This window comes from Mirounga angustirostris, unplaced genomic scaffold (assembly GCF_029215605.1).
Source record: "Mirounga angustirostris isolate CCGP_5_RB_7025 unplaced genomic scaffold, mMirAng1.0.hap1 SCAF_8, whole genome shotgun sequence".
NCBI lineage: Eukaryota > Metazoa > Chordata > Mammalia > Carnivora > Phocidae > Mirounga > Mirounga angustirostris.
The window spans coordinates 106406838-106424978 of NW_026991716.1; the positions used below are offsets into that span (position 1 = coordinate 106406838).

The 18141-nt window shown below is 36.0% G+C and overlaps 1 protein-coding gene across 18 annotated transcripts in view; it reads right to left on the reverse strand.

Moving 5' to 3' along the window:
• The window catches only part of TRDN (triadin), a 382659-nt gene that overhangs the window by 310178 nt on the left and 54340 nt on the right, over positions 1 to 18141 (reverse strand). For all 18 annotated transcript variants that reach the window (XR_008505375.2, XM_054505540.2, XM_054505539.2 and 15 more), the window contains exons 3-4: positions 4411 to 4575; positions 3304 to 3336 (exon numbers count right to left, since the gene is read on the reverse strand). Coding sequence is in view for 17 of the 18 variants with exons in the window: in XM_054505540.2 (XP_054361515.1) it covers positions 3304 to 3336; positions 4411 to 4575 (198 nt within the window). In the remaining variant the exon portion in view is untranslated. The remainder of the gene's footprint in view (positions 1 to 3303; positions 3337 to 4410; positions 4576 to 18141) is intronic.

An 18141-nucleotide genomic window follows, 5' to 3' on the forward strand; every position in this document is an offset into this window, starting at 1 on the left:
GTATTTCTTAACTATATTCTTTTTGCTTTGCTCTCATGGGAATCTTCCTCAAGAGCAGTGCAATCTTTCACATTATTCAGCTAAATAAAAGGCAAAGTCATGAAATGAAACTTATCATTGCTCCAGTCTCCTCCACTCCACCATATCTTTGGCGTCAGACCATCCCATCACGAAAAAGAGCCTTTGTGTATCAGCACCATGATTCTCCTTTAGCAGATGTATGCAGGACAGAAAGGCCTATTGGTCTTTTGGGTGAGCATTATAGCAATTTTAGGATGGGTGAAGGCTATTTCTTTATATTGTAAAGTGGAAGTACTGTTAGGACCTTAGATGTGTTTTCAGGCAAATCTATGTTTGGAAAGCATACAAATATAATTTCAGTCCTTTATAGCTATCTGCACTTTTGTATCCCTTGGAAAGTGAGGAGTTAACATCCAAGATGTACACCTTCCAGTGAAGAAGCTATACAACAGGAGATTCCAGAAAACCAAAGCACACCTACCATACAAAACACGTAATTGTTTCAGGAACTATGATCTACAATGGTACTTGTTTTTCATAATTGTAAGTTTTAAATAATTATATAAAAAATATACAATGTTTTATAATGATTCAGTGCCTTGGACTCTCACTGTGTAGTGTTTGGTAATAGAACTTACTATTTTAAAATTTTGACAAGCTGAAAAATAAAGATGCATAAAGACACTAGGTACTACATCTCATACCCTAATGCTGTATTTATACATAAGCCACAGAATTGCAGACTCCAAAATTTCATCCATGTTAATAATCTATTTAATATCAATCCTGCAACCCTGAGATTAGTTGACTAGACCATTATTCCACATCAACTTAGAACTGCAAACTCCACCTATAAATAACAGGGTGGTTGAGTTTTTATTTTGATGAAAATAGCAACTGGACAAATGAAACTAAGATTTTAAGTGCATTTAAATAAAATGCTTCATAAAGACACAGGACAGTTGAATAAACAATACCACAGTCTGATAATTTAAGTAATACAAAATGGCTAAATATTATTGAATATATCCGAATGTAGAGAGAGTATTCATGAGGAGATCAATAAAGAGTCATTTAAATGGATGAAAATGAAATGTTTTAGGAGACTGTTATTCTGGATTACCAAAAAATGTATACTTTTTAAACCACAATTTTTAAATATGAAAATGTATTAAAAAATCCATCACAAAATAAGGATAAGTTCATAGCATCTTTTCTCTAATAATAATATCTAAAATACACCTTTTAAAACAGAATATAATTAGAAATGTTCTGCAAATATTACATACTGCTTTAAAATTCTCATTGCCTCTACGACACTACAATGGAAAAGCTTATAAATAAAAAATAATAATTATAATGAAATATATTTCCTTCAATCCACTTCAACCAATATTCATTATTACCTAGCTTCTATACCCAAGGTAGGATATAGAAGATGTTTCCTTAGATGTTCATTTTCTCATGCAACTTTGTGAATAATATTATTAAGAAAATATATTCAGATGATTTTAAGTCAATTCTTCTTTAACTAATCCTTCAAGACATTAGTGTACATGGTTTTAAACACATAGATCACTTAGACTTTTTTTTTTTTCACTTAGACTGTTTTAACTAATGAGCATTACTGACATCTTTCTCGAAAGTATCCCTAATGACTATTTAATAGTTTTTCTGTTGATTTTATAAAACAAGGCAATAATTTTAAGAATAATAATTAAGCAGCTTTGTGTGGATTTGCAATTTGTGCTAATCATTACATGAAACAATTTTGAAATAATCCCACAGAGAAATTCAAATCAAAAGGAAAGAACAGATTCTTTATTAAATTCTAGATATTGATTTATGGAGAATATGGTCTTATGATATTTCTGTAGAATTCAATTTATAAGTAAGAAGATATTATTTGTTTTTCTCTCTTCCATTTCCAATTAAAACACATTATACATAAACTGTTGTTTCCCGATAATGACTGGTAATTCATTAGCTTAAACTTCCACTATGTTCTAGGCTCTATCCATTGGAGGTCAGCTATAAAAATACTGTTTCTAACCTCAAGAATTTTATAAATGAATTCTAGAATTCTAGAATCTCTAAACCTGGATTTGATGGCTGAACTATGGCTTGAGTTCTCATCCTGGATTTGTGATCAAGAAACCTGTCTTCTCCTCTCGATAACTTCATAAACACTTTTCGTTTCTGGCTTTCCCACATTTGGGTTTCACTAGTTTAGCTCTCATTTGTTGGACAAGTTACAAATTCAGATTTTCCAAATTAACATACACTAAGTGGATTTTACCCCAGATAAGGAGATAATCATCATCTGTTAGGACAAGGCTGAAGCTCCAAATTCGGATCCCACTCTTTGCATCTACAGTAGGTCTGGGCAGATAGCAACAGAAGCCGGCAAATTCTCCCCTGGAGTAAACACTCCTAAAAGCCTGCTGCTGAACATGTGCAGCAATAACTAAAACATCACAACTGTATCAAGTCTGGCTGTGTGTTGGCTGTTTGTCTCTGACACCAACTATACCTTAGGGATGGTATCCCTTCTCTTTATTGTCCCTTCTAGACAATTCTTACTCCTTCCTATAAAAATACTTGCCCTGTGAGGCTCTTGCCCCGTAGCTATACCAGTTTTTCCTGGTCATATTGCTTCCATCTTTTGGATTTGTGATCATCCCAGTCAGTTATGGAAGAGCCTTGCAAGATCTACTTCTGCAAGAAATCTGTCTATTCCACATCCAAGTACATCCAAGTAACTCTATTCCTTTGGGATTATACATGACACATACTGACTGGATAGGTCTTTGCCTCCAAGATTATTCTTTTCTATACTATTTCACACACCCTGTCCCCTACTTACCACCTAAAAATGAAGAATACTAATAGTGACAATAAAATGAGGAAATGAATAAAAATGTTAAATCAATAAATCTGGCCACAGTGAGAATAAAGATCATGGGCATCATCATCTTCTGGGCCATTTCTGAGGCTACAGAATTCACTCCTCATTCCTGATTCCAAATCCCATGGATCTGTGTGTAGATGGATTTGCACATCTCCTGAAGAAGGCATCAATTAAATAATAAACTGAAAAATAGCGAGATCAGTTTCATTGGAAAGAATCAAGTATTTCTCTACCTAACTATAAATCTCGATCTAATCATTAAACAAAAACCGCACATTAAAAATAAATTAAGGCTACAACTCATGTAAAATATATGTGAATCATGCTGAAAATCAACATTACCACATTTTTAAAAGGTGAAAACAACCAACCTTTTTGTTTCAAGGGAGGCTCCTCTATTTCTCCTAAACCAAGACAAAAACAGTAAATTAGAAAAACTTTTAGCATAGCATAATACTGCCTCTCTCTTTTCCCATTTTCTTTTGTTTATTAAAAAAACCGTCTATTAGTTTTGACATTAGTAGTCCTTATATTACTTTGCCTCCCAAATTCCAGTTTTTAAGTATAAACTTTGTGTATGTACATTTATGTGAGATAGTTTCACTTTTATGAGTTCAATAAAATCGTGGCAGCAATCCAAATTATACATTACAGTTCATATATCATGTTCATTTCAGTTCTCTATTGTCCGTCTCAACCTCTCACTGGGGCCAAACAAATACAAATTCAGACAAAGTCATAAAGAGGGCTAAAATAATAAGAGCTTTCCTGGTAGTCAAGGCTGAATACATGATTTCTGATGACTAAGGCTGACCCTAAAAAATGTCATGTAAAAGACAGACTCAATGCTTTGTTCTTTTCACATCCACTCAATAGTAGTTTATGTATGGTTGGAGTTTATTTCCTTTTGTTTATTAATATATATGAGAGAGTACATAGGTTAGTTGCATAATTGTTGTGACATTTAGAATATGTCCCTCCATTCTACACCTCCATTTGCTTCAATAAATTTGCTTTTGATTATGATTTTAATGTAACTGCTTTCTATTTGATCATGAGTATGACTTACATGTATAAAACATATGTCATCTATTATTGTTGTTATTTCAGTCTTCCTAAGGATAAACTTGAGAAATAGCTACTATTTTTTTCCCCAAAGAAACATATAAACTGTGAGGTTTTTTTGTGAGTTTGTAGTAGTGCATAGTAAGACCCTCTCTACTATAGCGCTACCCAAATGGTAGCATTTAATTTTGACATCTTTGCCATAATGGCAGATGAGCTGTAAGATGAAAGCCAAATAGGGACCAATTTACTGAGTTTGGTAGTCTGTTGATTATGCTGTTAGAACTCAGAAGCGTATTCATTTTGGTTTAACCTGACCCCAGCGCTCATATGTGTTTAAACTTAAGCAAACCACCATAATGCATAACTAATATTGTTCTGAGAAGTTAGGTGTGTCTCTATGCTCTTTGTACCTTTATCAGTGTCCTCATCCCCATCATCATCATCTTCTTCATCACCCTCAGACGAGATGATATCAGACAACAAAGAAAAGAAGCCATAGACCCAGTCCGTGGTTTCTTCCACAGCATCATGTACAAGTTTTAGAGGATCTGAGCCAATCTTGGAAATTGAGCTCGCTAGAAGTAATTAAAAACAAGAGAGAAATTTTACAACCATTCCCCCCAAAACTAAGAAAAGCTGTTTATCCTGATTTGTGCCTTTGACACAAAATATGTCAATTTCGTAAATGTAAATGTCTCTTGGCTACAATTTTTTGGGGGGCTCAGAAATAGAAACTATGTTTTGTCACAGTATGCATGTGTATTCAATTAAAAAGAAAAGTTACTGAATACTTATGGTACTGGACCCTATGAGGTTAACAAAAAAGAAATTGCCCTTGAGAAGTTTATAATATAAATAAGAGTTTAATACAGGGCAAAATTAGGAATGGAGTGAAATAATGTACATCTATGTTATTCAAATTGCAATATACACCCTAAGTTATGGATGTTTGGGAGCAGAAGATATCACCATTGGCCCATATTATACTGGAAAGCATCATGGAGAAGATGCCTCTAAATCTGCAGGCAAACAAGAAGTGCCAAGTAGACATAAGTAGCTGTGACTCAAGTAAGACTGATAGGTCCATTTATTATAACTTGGGGTGCATCAGGAAAAATCTGGAATTGTCAAGGTAGTATTCATAGCAGGTTCCAGCTAGATTCAATTTGTTTATCCTTGTTAGGCATCCCAGTACCTGAAAATAAAAAGTATTTAAATGTCTAGTAACTTTAGTAGATAGAATTAGGGAAAACTGAAGCTATAAATCTTCCATTTTTTTATATCTTAGGAGATAGAAACTTTTTGCCAAATGAAAGAGTGAAAAATAAAAATCCAAGCAAATAGACATAATAGATATTTCCAAAATGTTGTCCTTCTCATTTTAATTATATGAAAATTACTCTGAGGCGGCAAGGACAGCCTCTAATATCTAATTGAAGAGGCGATCTATCTAAAAATATGGTATAAGTTGCAACTGATTTTTCATCAATCTAAATTAAATTTTAGATTTATGTTTTCCTTAAGTTTAAAAACTATTTTAGCTTTTCAGATATTTTTCTTCCTTTGATATCTTAAAAAACTAGAATTATATCAATATATGATATTATTTAAAGGTTAAGGACTCTAAAATTAGGCTTCTATTCTGATGGAGACAGGAAGTCACTGGAAGGTTAGAGTAAAGGAATGAAGTAATTTGACTTATGTAACTTCATTCTCTGTGTTGAGGACTGAAAGAATGCCAGGTTGAAAATAGGGAGATCAGTAAGAGCCAAATGAAATAAGCACAGGGAAAGATGATGGTGATTTCTATCAGGATAATAGTGTGTGTGTGAAATATGGCCATTTTCTGAATGTATTTAAGATAGAATTAATCATATAAGCTTACAGTTTGGCTCCTGGGTGTGAAAGAAACAGAGGGTTACAGGATAACTTCAGGGTTTTTGGCATGAAAAACTGGCACGATGGAAATGCCACTTGCTGAAATGGGGAGGTCTGGAGAGAAAAAGGGCTTTTTAGGGGTAGTATAAAAATATCCAAGCTTTAGAATTCTCAAACTTGAGTTGCCTATTAGACATCTATGTGGAGATGTAGATGTTTGTACCACCCAATATGACCTACAAAAGAGAATTCTCAGCTAAAGATAAAAATTTAGGAGTTCAGCAGAGGATAGAAGTTATCCAAAATCATGGTACTGAATGATATCACCAAGGAAGTGGACCCAGGAACATACTAACATTTAGAAGACAGAGAGATCAGTCAGAGGGATGAACCAGCAATTGATTATGACAAGGAGAGATGAGAGAGATGGAGACAGAGATATATACACACACATCCAGAGAGAGAGAGAGAGAAGCAGAAAAAAGAGAGTGTAATGTCTTAGATGTCAAGTGAGGAAATTGTCTTGAGGAGGGTACAGTGATCAACTGGCAAATGCTGCTGATAGGTCAAGTAAGATGAAGACTGAGAATAGACCTTTACATTTAATGATGAGGATGTCATTGGTGACCTTCAAAGGGCTGTTTCAGTGGAATGCATTCAAGACCAAATGGGAAGAATTTAGAAGTGGTAAATACACCTTACTATAAATGACAGAGTTTGGGCAATGTTTGAAGAGTACTAGAATCATAGTGGGTTTTCTGTTGTTTAACACTGTTAAAATGGAAAGAATATTCCATTTTACACCTATGGGTAAGATCCTACAGAAAGGGAAAAAGTGTGTGCTCGCTTAGACAGCACATATACTAGAAAGGGGAAAAGTGATATGAGAGAAAGGATTTCCGGGGAAATTTTAATTTTATCTTTTATTTCAGGGGATTCACAACCCATCCAAGGATGCCAAGTTACAAAATGTTGGTTTCAGGGAAACTTATCTCCATGATTCAGTGACAATGTAACTTTACTCTTTGGACCTTATTTTACTGCATTCTGGAGAGTTTCATATGAGCAAGATATGGTAGTCTGAATGATGAGATTAAACCTTAGAGAAAGGAAATGAAATGGAATTTTATAATTGCAATTGAAAAATTTTAAAGAACTGTATATAAGGAACTGGATTGTAATGGCACCATTAATGTATTTTTTAGCACTAGTATATTTTATATCTAATGGAAGAATATGGCAAATGGGATTTTTATGATCTGAATAGATTGAAACCATTTCCCCATTTCCCTTTCTTCTAAATGTTCACTGAGGAACTTAACAATAAAAATCCAACAAAATAGATATCAGTTTAATTATCCTTATGCCTAAATGCACTATATATACACTCTGCAGACATGTATATTGCTTGGTTCTAAAATAGCCAAACCAGGATGTTTTCATGAAGTCAATGTTGCTGGCTTGAGATCAGCCTCTGATTTTTAGTTATGTGGACAACAACTTTAAAAACATCGATATAGATGTATATACAGATAATAGATACAGATTATAGGTATAACTTAAATAAGACAATAGTTCTCAAGTTGATTCTAACTCCCTCTCTCGGATATCATCACATCCATATTATATCAATGGGAATAATACTATACAATGCAACTAAACCTTTTATTGATGTGGGTTTTTTTTTTAATTATATTTTCTTACTTCTCATGTTTCCATGAGTTAAATTAAATATATTACATTGAGGATCATCATAAAAATAATAGTAGCTAACACTTAGTGTATATCACCTGCCAGATACTACTCTAAGAACTTTATTTATATTAACCCACATTTCCCTTTCAATAACCTAATGAGATAGCTATATTATTTTATCTCTCTTTTAAATATAAGAAAACTAAGGTTTTGCTATATTGCTATCAACAAACAAAAATGTCAACTCACAATTTGTTCTAGAGTCAGATATTGGATGAGAGATTCTGGGAGGGGTTTTCTTGCCGTTAAAAGGGGAAACAAGGACTTTGTTACATGGGAGCATAAAGCCTGGAGCTGCTGTAACCACCTTACAACCATAAAGACAGCAGCTGATTCACTGAAGAAGGCAAAGGTTAAAAATGAAAGAACTTGAGTCCACATGACATTGCTGAAGCACTGAATTATCCAATCTTGGAATAATCGCCCTACTTCCAGAGCTTCTGTTATGTGAGATAAGAAATGTTTCTCAGTTTTCAAGTCACTCTTAATTGTATCTTATATTTCTTACAGAAAAATATACCACCAGATGCAGGGGAAACTGCTCTAGGCTCCTTATGATCAGTAACTGGATTCTTGGCACTGATAAAAGAGTGCCAAGAGAGGCAAGGAAAAGTTTAAAGTTAAATATGATTTTTATTGGTCCTCTGTCTTTGAAGCCAAACTATACAGATACTTAAGTTTCTAAATGGAAACATACATGGGAAATTAAATTAGTCATTTTCTCTGCTTTCCTCCTAAAGAACCAAGTCCAGGTTTTTGCCATTATCCTTGACCATCAGTCTTACATTCTTTAATTTATATTAGACGCTTCTTTATCTTTCAAATCCCGACAAACAAAAAAGCAAATAACAGTTACAAGCTTGGGTTCTGAGCTCAGACTGACAGCATTCAAGTTCAGGCCTCCCACCTAGTACCATGCCAGGCCATATTGGAGGCAGAGACAGAAGGAAAATTCGGTAATAATAATCCTGTCTTTATTTAAATTTTGATACTTTATTCATTGCAGATTTTTGAATTAATTTTGAAATTTTAAATATTGCATTAAAATAATATACATCTTAATTACTGAGTTTTTCCGAGTCCTTATATTTTGCATCCAACGTGAGTGCATCACTCACCTCACTCTAGTCCTGGTGCTCCCCCCATGGGTAGCTGTATGATGTTGAGAAGATCAACTTTTTCCATGCCTGTAAAGTTCATTGATGCTTATGCTTTTCCAAAGTCACTATTCTAAAGTCACCCCTTCATACCTGTTATCTTTATATTCAGCTTTCTCATATTCCAATTTATAACATACCCAGTTCTAGCAAACAGTATTATATAGTGGGAAAAAATGTTTTTTTCTGTGCTTCAGTTTGTTGAACTGTAAAATGACAATAAGAGTAATGATACTTATCTCACAAGGTTGTTATGATTATTATATGAGATAATACATTTGAAGCACCCAGTATGGTACCTGGTAATTAATAAATGTCAATGTGGAGAAACAAGCAAGATTGTCTTTGAATCTTGAATGAGCCAGAGGTTCTTTTCCATTTGCTAGCTGGGGCAGTGGCTTTTCCTCCCCTTAGCAACAAGCTCTGTGTATGATCTCAGCTTCAACTCAGGTCTCCAAATACTGCACAACAGTCATTTCCATATACCCCTACATCTCTGGGTCCTAAATTCCCACTGCATGGTATCCATTCCCAAAGGAATTACCCTCCCAACTATAAGCTGCCCTCATGCATATCTTATCAGAAGAAACAGCAACTCAGAGGTGGGGTAGATTTGCTCATCTGCATCTGTCTGAGCCACTCCAAAGGATGGTGATTGAAGAGGAATCCCAGGCATCTTCTGACCCTTTTGCCCATGAGTCCCTGTCTGCACCAGATGGTATTTATTGAATTTTACTCAAACTCACTGTATATAAACTCCTTGGTATAGAGCCCCTAAAGCAGTGTAAAGGAAATAGTAAATGTTATTAATTCAACTTCCAGAGCCATTTAATTCAAACATATGGTGGTACTCCATGAATGTAGACTGTTAACAAATATTGTCTTGTGATCATTCAGTCACTACATTGTCACAAGCCACCTTGGCAGGGTCTGTGAAATCCAAACTGCTTTTATCAGAACTCATGAAAGAACTAGTGACTGTCCCTTACCTCCCAGAAAATATTCACATTTAAATATTTGGATCTAAACTGAAGTAAGGGCTTTTAAAAGTGTCACAGATGCTGCCCCAACTAGAAAAAATTCAATTTGTATGTATGCTGATGTGTGTACCTTGCACACAGGAGCATCCAAATGAAATTGACTAGGTGAGATGGTATAGGCTTGTAAGCCCCTCAAATGACCCCAGATCATTTGAGGACTGCACTGAGGTTAAGGACGGCCAGGCAGGCCTGGGCCAGGAGGAGAAAATGTTCTCTTCCCCTTACCTCATGTTGCAAGGCCTAAATGCCTGGATCAGCAGGACGTGGCTCTTGCCTAGCTTAAAGTGTGCTTTTCTAAACAGAAGTGTTCTTTCTAAAGACAAAGAACATGTTGTCTCCAAAGGAAGGATGGCTAAGAGAATTCTTTATTCTGCAAGCATAAACAGGATGTATTTTGTTCTTATTGCATTTCGTGTATATTTTACTTCACGGATGTTGGGTTGATACTTTAAGTATACATTGTTATGTTTATCTGATCACTGCGAGTATATAGCTATGTGAGAAATAAACGGCAGTATGCAGTTGCAAGTGCTGCCTTTGCTCTGCATCCCCTGTGTCCTGGTGATTTCGTAGACCCTTACCCAGGGACCCCAACGCACTGGACGTTGACAATTGGCGCCCGAACAGGGACCCTGAAGGACGTTCAGGAAGGAGGATGGACGGACCTGTTCCTGGCTCCCCGCGCGATGGATCCGGTCGAGGGCCAATTCGAACGGCACCGTATCCCACCATACGACGGATGGGGAATCCAGACCAAGATGAACTTCCATTACAGGCCATGGCACATCTGAATTTGGGAGGACGACGTCGCCATCGGCAGATATTTGCTACTGCTTTGCCGACTTGGGGGCAAATTAAAAAGCTTAGTGGGGAAGGGCAAAAAATCCTGCAGCGAACGGGGAAGGCTTGTACGCCTGAAAATTTATTTTTGGCTATGTGTGCCTTGCTTACTGTATCAGATGCCACTGCGTTGGCCAATTTACTTCTTAAGCAACTTGAGGGACTAGATCCAAAAGGTATTATTCAGAGTTTGGGGCATACTGCCGGAGGAATGGGATTTGTATTGTTGGTTGTTATCTTATGCTTTATGCTGTTGCATTTTTGCTATCTAAAGCCTTCCCAGAATTCTGTGGCCATCCTTTGGAGGGCACTTTTATTAAAACAAAAGAAAAAAGAAGGAATTGAGATGGTATAGGCCCTTGCAGGCCCAGATCATTTGAGGACTGCACTGAGGTTAAGGACGGCCAGGCAGGCCTGGGCCAGGAGGAGAAAATGTTCTCTTCCCCTTACCTCATGTTGCAAGGCCTAAATGCCTGGATCAGCAGGACGTGGCTCTTGCCTAGCTTAAAGTGTGCTTTTCTAAACAGAAGTGTTCTTTCTAAAGACAAAGAACATGTTGTCTCCAAAGGAAGGATGGCTAAGAGAATTCTTTATTCTGCAAGCATAAACAGGATGTATTTTGTTCTTATTGCATTTCGTGTATATTTTACTTCACGGATGTTGGGTTGATACTTTAAGTATACATTGTTATGTTTATCTGATCACTGCGAGTATATAGCTATGTGAGAAATAAACGGCAGTATGCAGTTGCAAGTGCTGCCTTTGCTCTGCATCCCCTGTGTCCTGGTGATTTCGTAGACCCTTACCCAGGGACCCCAACGCACTAGACGTTGACAACTAGGAAATAGAGATAGGCAATTATTTAGGACTTACTGTGTGCAATATCCTATCTTAATGTAATCAACATATCGCTGCCACTTATAGGTTTGCTATACAGGTGTTTCTAATTTTGATATGTGAAGAACACTGAAAATATATAGTGGTAATTTTCCAGGCCTAAAAAAATTCTAATTTTAAGTACTGGTTTCTCCATTCTTATTGCAGATAAGTACTGGAATACTTTTGTTTCTGTGGGTGAAAATTTGATCAAGTTAAGAAAAATATTAGCAAATCATGCATCATTTAATATGCTCTGAGTTACATGATAATTCTTGCTTGAAGTACTGTGAAATTACTTGGTCTTTGTGCAGGGTAAACACAGTTCCCTAGAACTTAACCAGTGCCAAACAGAGCTTCAAATGTGTTTCTCATTCTCATGCCACCCCCGAGGATGGGAAGAAGGGAAACATAAGTAGGAAAAACAAGTAAAAAGATAAAAAGATATAAATGTTGTGTTAGTATATGCAGAAAGCAATGGTTGTCTCCTCTGTGTTTATAGGTTTCTTATACTCAAATATAACTGAGAGAATGCAAATTCTTATTAAACATTTTGGACTTGAGGTTTGACATCATTTATAATAGTCAACAATTTCCTAAGGATGTAAGATTGAAATGCTGATTTAATTTAGTTTATTTTTAACCAGAACACATTTGAAATGAAAAGCACTCACAATGAACTTAATAGCCCTCTGAGTCTTCAGGTCCAGGACTGACAATGCTTAAGTACAGATACTTAAGGAGTAACAAACAAAAATATGTGCTTTTATATCCACTTATTAAGGTCAGTGTCTTTATCAAAGGGACATTTACTCAAGACATTGTACTTTAAAGCATTTTAGGATCAGTCTGAAGTAACTTTCAAACAATTTCTCATGGGTTAGACCATTTAACTTGAACAAACTTGGCTGAAAATGATGTCAGAATGGCCATCTTTAATTTTTATCATCACAGTAGAAGGGCTTTCAATTTCTTATACTCTCTTAAAAGCCTTTTTTCTTCCATGAGTTTATTGTTTTCTTATTCTCTATTTCACTTCAAATAGAAAATAAAGCCAATATGTGAAAAATGTAACACATCGAAGAAAGTCAAGAATTCAGGAAATGTGTGAAGCAGCACCTTTATTCCTCCATAGTTAATCTCTAAGGTGTATTTATATCTTGCCAATGGAAGTTTGTAAAAGGCACACTAACTGGAATTCCAAATCTTCCCATTGTTTTCTCTTGAAAAATTCCTGGACGATAGCTATATTTTTGTAAGATTGCTTCAGTTCTAGAGACAACACTTGATATTTTGGTACCTAAGAAGCAACTTTTGTTGTACCAGAATAATAATAATTTGTAGCACTAACATAGCTTTTGCTTTTTTTTAGAGAGAGAGAGCAGGGCGGGGTGGGGGGGTACAGAGGGAGAGAGAGTCTGAAGCAGACTCCACCCTGAGCTTGGAGGCTAATGTGGGGCTCGATCCCATGACTCTGAGATCATGACCTGAGCTGAAATCAAGAGTCCAACGGTCAACCAACTATGCCCGCCCCAACATAACTTTTTTTTTTTAAAGATTTTATTTATTTATTTGAGAGAGAGAGAGAATGAGAGACAGAGAGCACATGAGAGGGGGGAGGGTCAGAGGGAGAAGCAGACCCCCTGCTGAGCAGGGAGCCCGATGCGGGACTCGATCCAGGGACTCCAGGATCATGACCTGAGCTGAAGGCAGTCGCTTAACCAACTGAGCCACCCAGGCACCCCCCATAACTTTTTTAAAGATAGCTTTTCCACCCAAGAAATATTTTAAGAAAGGCTCACTTCTTAATATCCTCTCTTTAAATCCACATCTAGTAATCCTTTAAATATGATCTCCACTGTTAAGTGTTTGCCTTCGGCTCAGGTCGTGATCTCAGGTCCTGGGATCGAGCCCCACATCGGGCTACTTGCTCAGTGGGGAGCCTGCTTCTCCTTCTCCTCTGCCTGCTGCTCCCCCTGCTTATGCTCTCTCACTCTCTCTCTCTGTCAAATGAAGAAATAAAATCTTAAAAAATAAGAAATGGAGAGGTAGAGGCCAACGAAAATTAAATTCAGCTGCCGCAGTATAGGCTTTGCATTAGATAACTAACGTTGCAGAGTATAATAACATTTCGAGGATCTCTGCATAGACGAAAGTGTGGAATTCAAGCTATGTTGCAAAATTCCTTTGAAATTGAATAGGTTAAAATAATTTTTTGTATTTACTTAATTAAAACTTTGTGATTTAGCAAGAAATATAAATATCAAGTCAGCTCATTTGAGACTCGATAATTTTAAGTTATGAAGTAACACAATATTTCTACAGAGCATCTCTCAGATGCTTCTAGAAAGAAAAAAAAATATGATGAAAACTCATTTTGCTCTATTAAAATGTTTTCACAAATGAGTGATAACCATATTATTGCCATATTCAATAATATATGTTGTATTTTTAAAGTAGGATGTTTAAAAAGTTGTATATGATCACCTGCCCTGAATTACATAAATGATGCATCTTCAAAACCAACTTTCTCTGAGTAACTTTCCTCCAACTGGCTTTTCAACATAGAGACAATGTACTGAGGCTGAAATTCCCTTGAACTTGTTATCCTTACCCTCAATGAACAGTCCTCAAAAATGGTGAAATGGAAAGTTGGATTCATGAAATTCCCTGGTACTTCCTTTTTAAAAAAGATTTTATTTATTTATGTATTTGAGAGGGAGAGAGGAACACACAAGCAAGGGAGAGGGGCAGAGGAAAAGGGACAAGCAGACTCCCCACTGAGCAGGGAGCTGGATGCTGGGCTCAATCCCAGGACCCTGGGATCATGTCCTGAGCCAAAGGCAGGCACTTAACCGGCTGAGCCACCCAGGTACCCCTTCCCTTGGTACTTCTAATATTAACCACACTATGAGAGATTGTTACTTATGCAGGTGGAGTTGGGTTCTGAAGGCAGAAGAAGAGGCACTTGGGATGAAAATATGGACATAAAGTAGAGGGAGCAAGGAAATCTGGAGCCTGCGAGGGACAGGATGAGATTCATAAGAACAACCTGGAAATACATACCATCAGTCCTATGACCTCCAAAACTCCCTCTCCAAAGAGAAGAAGCTGTCACCCTTGTCATGCTAAATATGCACGTAGGCCAGAAGTGGAAGAAGCTGAAGAAGGATCTGTTAGGAGCTGGAGTTGCTGTGGGATCAGCTGCTGTCCCATGCCAACAAGGTGAGCCAAGGGATCAGGACAACAGGCATACTCATATTTAAAGGAAGACATTTAAAATTTTAAATAGGGGAATAATAATTTTAAAAGATTTGCAATTTTCATTCTGCCCTCAGAATGAAAAGGAGGCAAAGGCAAGATTATAGGCAAAAAGAAAATATGTGGCTACTGCAACAATCTTGAGGAAACTAAGGCAGGAGTTCTAGAAATAAGGCACAGAGTATAGAATAGAACCAAGAGATGTTTTAAAGTTAAATGAGTGATTTTTTATCACTGAGTATTTATGGATAGTGGGGAAAGAGGAAAGCTTACAAGGAATCCCATGTTTCTGACTTAAAGAGACTGGAAATGAACAGGATTTAGAATCTAGGAGGCAGGCCTGGAAAGAAATATAACTAGCTTAGTTAGGAATCTTGAGTTTACTGCTCCAACTGAATGTCCTTATGCAATTAGAAAAAATAGAGAGAGATTGAAGTTAAGGATGGGGAAAATAAAAATGCCTATGAGATTAATTTTTCCTTCAAAATAAAAATAGTTTTACTGACTCCCATGGTGGGAAAAATTTATTTTCTTAAAACTTATCTTACATGCTTTGATTGTTTAGAACTGTGTCACTACTTTTATCCTCTAAATCTTACTATCTTGCCATTTTAGAAGATTGATCCTATTATTAGATTGAGAGCCATATATTAAAGATAAGTAGGCTAAATATGATGACAGCTTGCTTATCACTTGTTTGGGTAATGCAGTCATTGCAACTGAAGCAATGGAACAAGGTGATATTGTCTGACAGGGGCAAGAAGCCAATGATGCCAAAGAAGAGAGTTACAAAAGTCATAAGAAGATAAGGTTTTAATAAGGAAGTAGCTGTCAACAGTTCTAATGTTGTAAGATTTAACCAAGACAAAGATGTTAAGTGTGAAAGAACACAAGTAAGGGTAGTGAGAGAGGGAAAGGCAGGCTTCCCATTGACCAAGGAGCCCAATGCGAGGCTCGATCCCAGGACTCTGGGATCATGACCTGAGCTGAAGGCAGACACCCAAAGACTGAGCCACCCAGGTGCCCCTAGACTGAAGTAGTTCTAATGCTTTAGCAGCCAATGTAAGTAAACCCAAACCTAAGACTGCACATGACTCAAGGTTAAGAAATCAAAACCTAAGGACAGCCGATCACAGACAACCAGCCTTTACCAAATAAGGTGAATGCTTAACTATAGCCCATCAAATAATTGCCTTGCTTTGCTTCCACCTCTTTTCTACAAAAGTCTTCCAACTCCTGCAGGTAGAGTTCTCATAATCACTTTCTGTTTGGGGCTACCTGGTTCCACGTGATTTTTCTTCAAACTCTTAATATTTTGAATAAGCCCCAGTTTATCTTTTAATATCCCAGATAAATATTTTCCCAAACCATTGTCATTTTCTCTCTCCATCTTCTTTTCTCTTCCTCTCTGGTCATCGTTTCTCTCTCCCCTACCTCAGATCTCTGGATACTACCAGTATGAGATGACAATGACCAGGCTCTATCTCTTTTTTAGTGATAACCATGTAAGAAATAGAATAAAATAAAGGGCAGACACAAAGCTTTTGAAGTACATCAGATTCTAAAAGATAAAACTCATGTGATTTACCATTTTGAAAAAATAAAATACTTGCAGATGTTGGATATTCAGATGCTTTTAAACCAAAGAAAAACTAGGATTCTGATTTAAAAACTCTTTTGGTGAGCTAATTGTTTTATTGACTGCACAAGGAAATGACTATCACTTTTCTAATCTACATTTGAATAGTCATAGCGTAGCTCCAATCCTTGCCATTCAAAATCTGAGGCATGGGCATTTTCCTTCTGCTTTTTAACATTTTCTCAATTCAGATTTTCCCACATTCATCTTTACTATTAACAGACTTCAGTATTTTAGAAATGTACACTTGTATGGAACCCTAATGAAATTAAAGACAAGAAACTTTAGTTAAAATTACGTGGCTATTTCAATATTTAATAGTTTCATGGCAATGTTTCTAAGTCTTTCTTTGCTATTCCTCAACTGTAACTTTTTGAGGCAATGAGGAATGCTACTGAATGCAAATAGATGTACACTTCACCTCTCTTTCCCAATATGACCCCAATCAACCAATTTTTTGCTGGCAAAATACGGTTGCAAATGTTTAAACCTGGAATATTTCCAGCCTACTGGAGCTAGACTCATGTCAAATAAAGGGCATTTTATATTCTGAAACAAAATTGCAAACAACTTCTGGCTCCTTTTACCCATGTCAAGTATCTAAGTAAAGTGAGAAAATCTTATTATATTTTTATTAATGAGCATGGTGTAGATGTTATTATATTAATTGAAAAACCAGTTTGCTTTCCTCTTTTGTAAAAAAAAAATATCTTCAATACAAACACAGTTCTAATGTTATAATATTAACAAGTAATGGAAAAGCAAGTTTTCTGACGAGATCGGGCGCGTTCAGGGTGGTATGGCCGTAGACAAAGCAAGTTTTCTGTAGATTTACAGATTTTGATGGACTTGTTTCCAAGCTAACATTCAATGGAATTAATTTTCTGGTAGCACAATAGTCAAAATATCACAGTACTCCAACTGGATGATTTACTTGGATCATTATATTACAAACTTAACAGGCCAGTGGAGAAGAGAGATATTAAATTTGGGATTAATATAGCAATTAGTGTATCTGGACTAATTATTTAATAAACATGTGTTTGGTCAGTCAAGGTTTAGTTTTGGAAACTCTTGACTGTATTATATAGTCTCTTTAGCTATTCTATTGCTCAGTGTTAGCTGAGGAAATAATTTTGAAGTTCTTTTTACCACATTAAAATGTAGTATGTAGGGCCATGAATCATTTGCTTACTGTATCATATAATAGTAACAAACCATTTCAGAATGGCTAGAACATTTCCTCAATGTTAAAATAAAATAGAGTACTTTAATCATTGGATTTCTTTTGTGTAATTGCTAGAATCTATGTATATTCACATGATATTTAAAAATTGGAAATCAAGTAGTTAATTCATCTTTTTGAAATATGCCTATTCATCTTTTTGAAATATTGAAATATGCTTAAGGTCATGAAGAATAAATTAAAATAATACTAACTATAATTTATCTAATAATGACGATGTGCCATTCAAAATTCCTAGTGTTTTGTATGTATTAACTTATTCAAGGTTCACAGGGCCATATGAAACAGGTACTATTATTACCTAGAGAATATGAAATTGAGGCACACAGTAATTTCCCCAAGATTACACAGCAACTGATTGGTAAAGTCAGGATTCTAACCCCAAATTCTAGTCCCAGAACTTGCATTCAACTGCTTTAGTTCTGGTCTTGAAGTCCATGTGTTCTTTT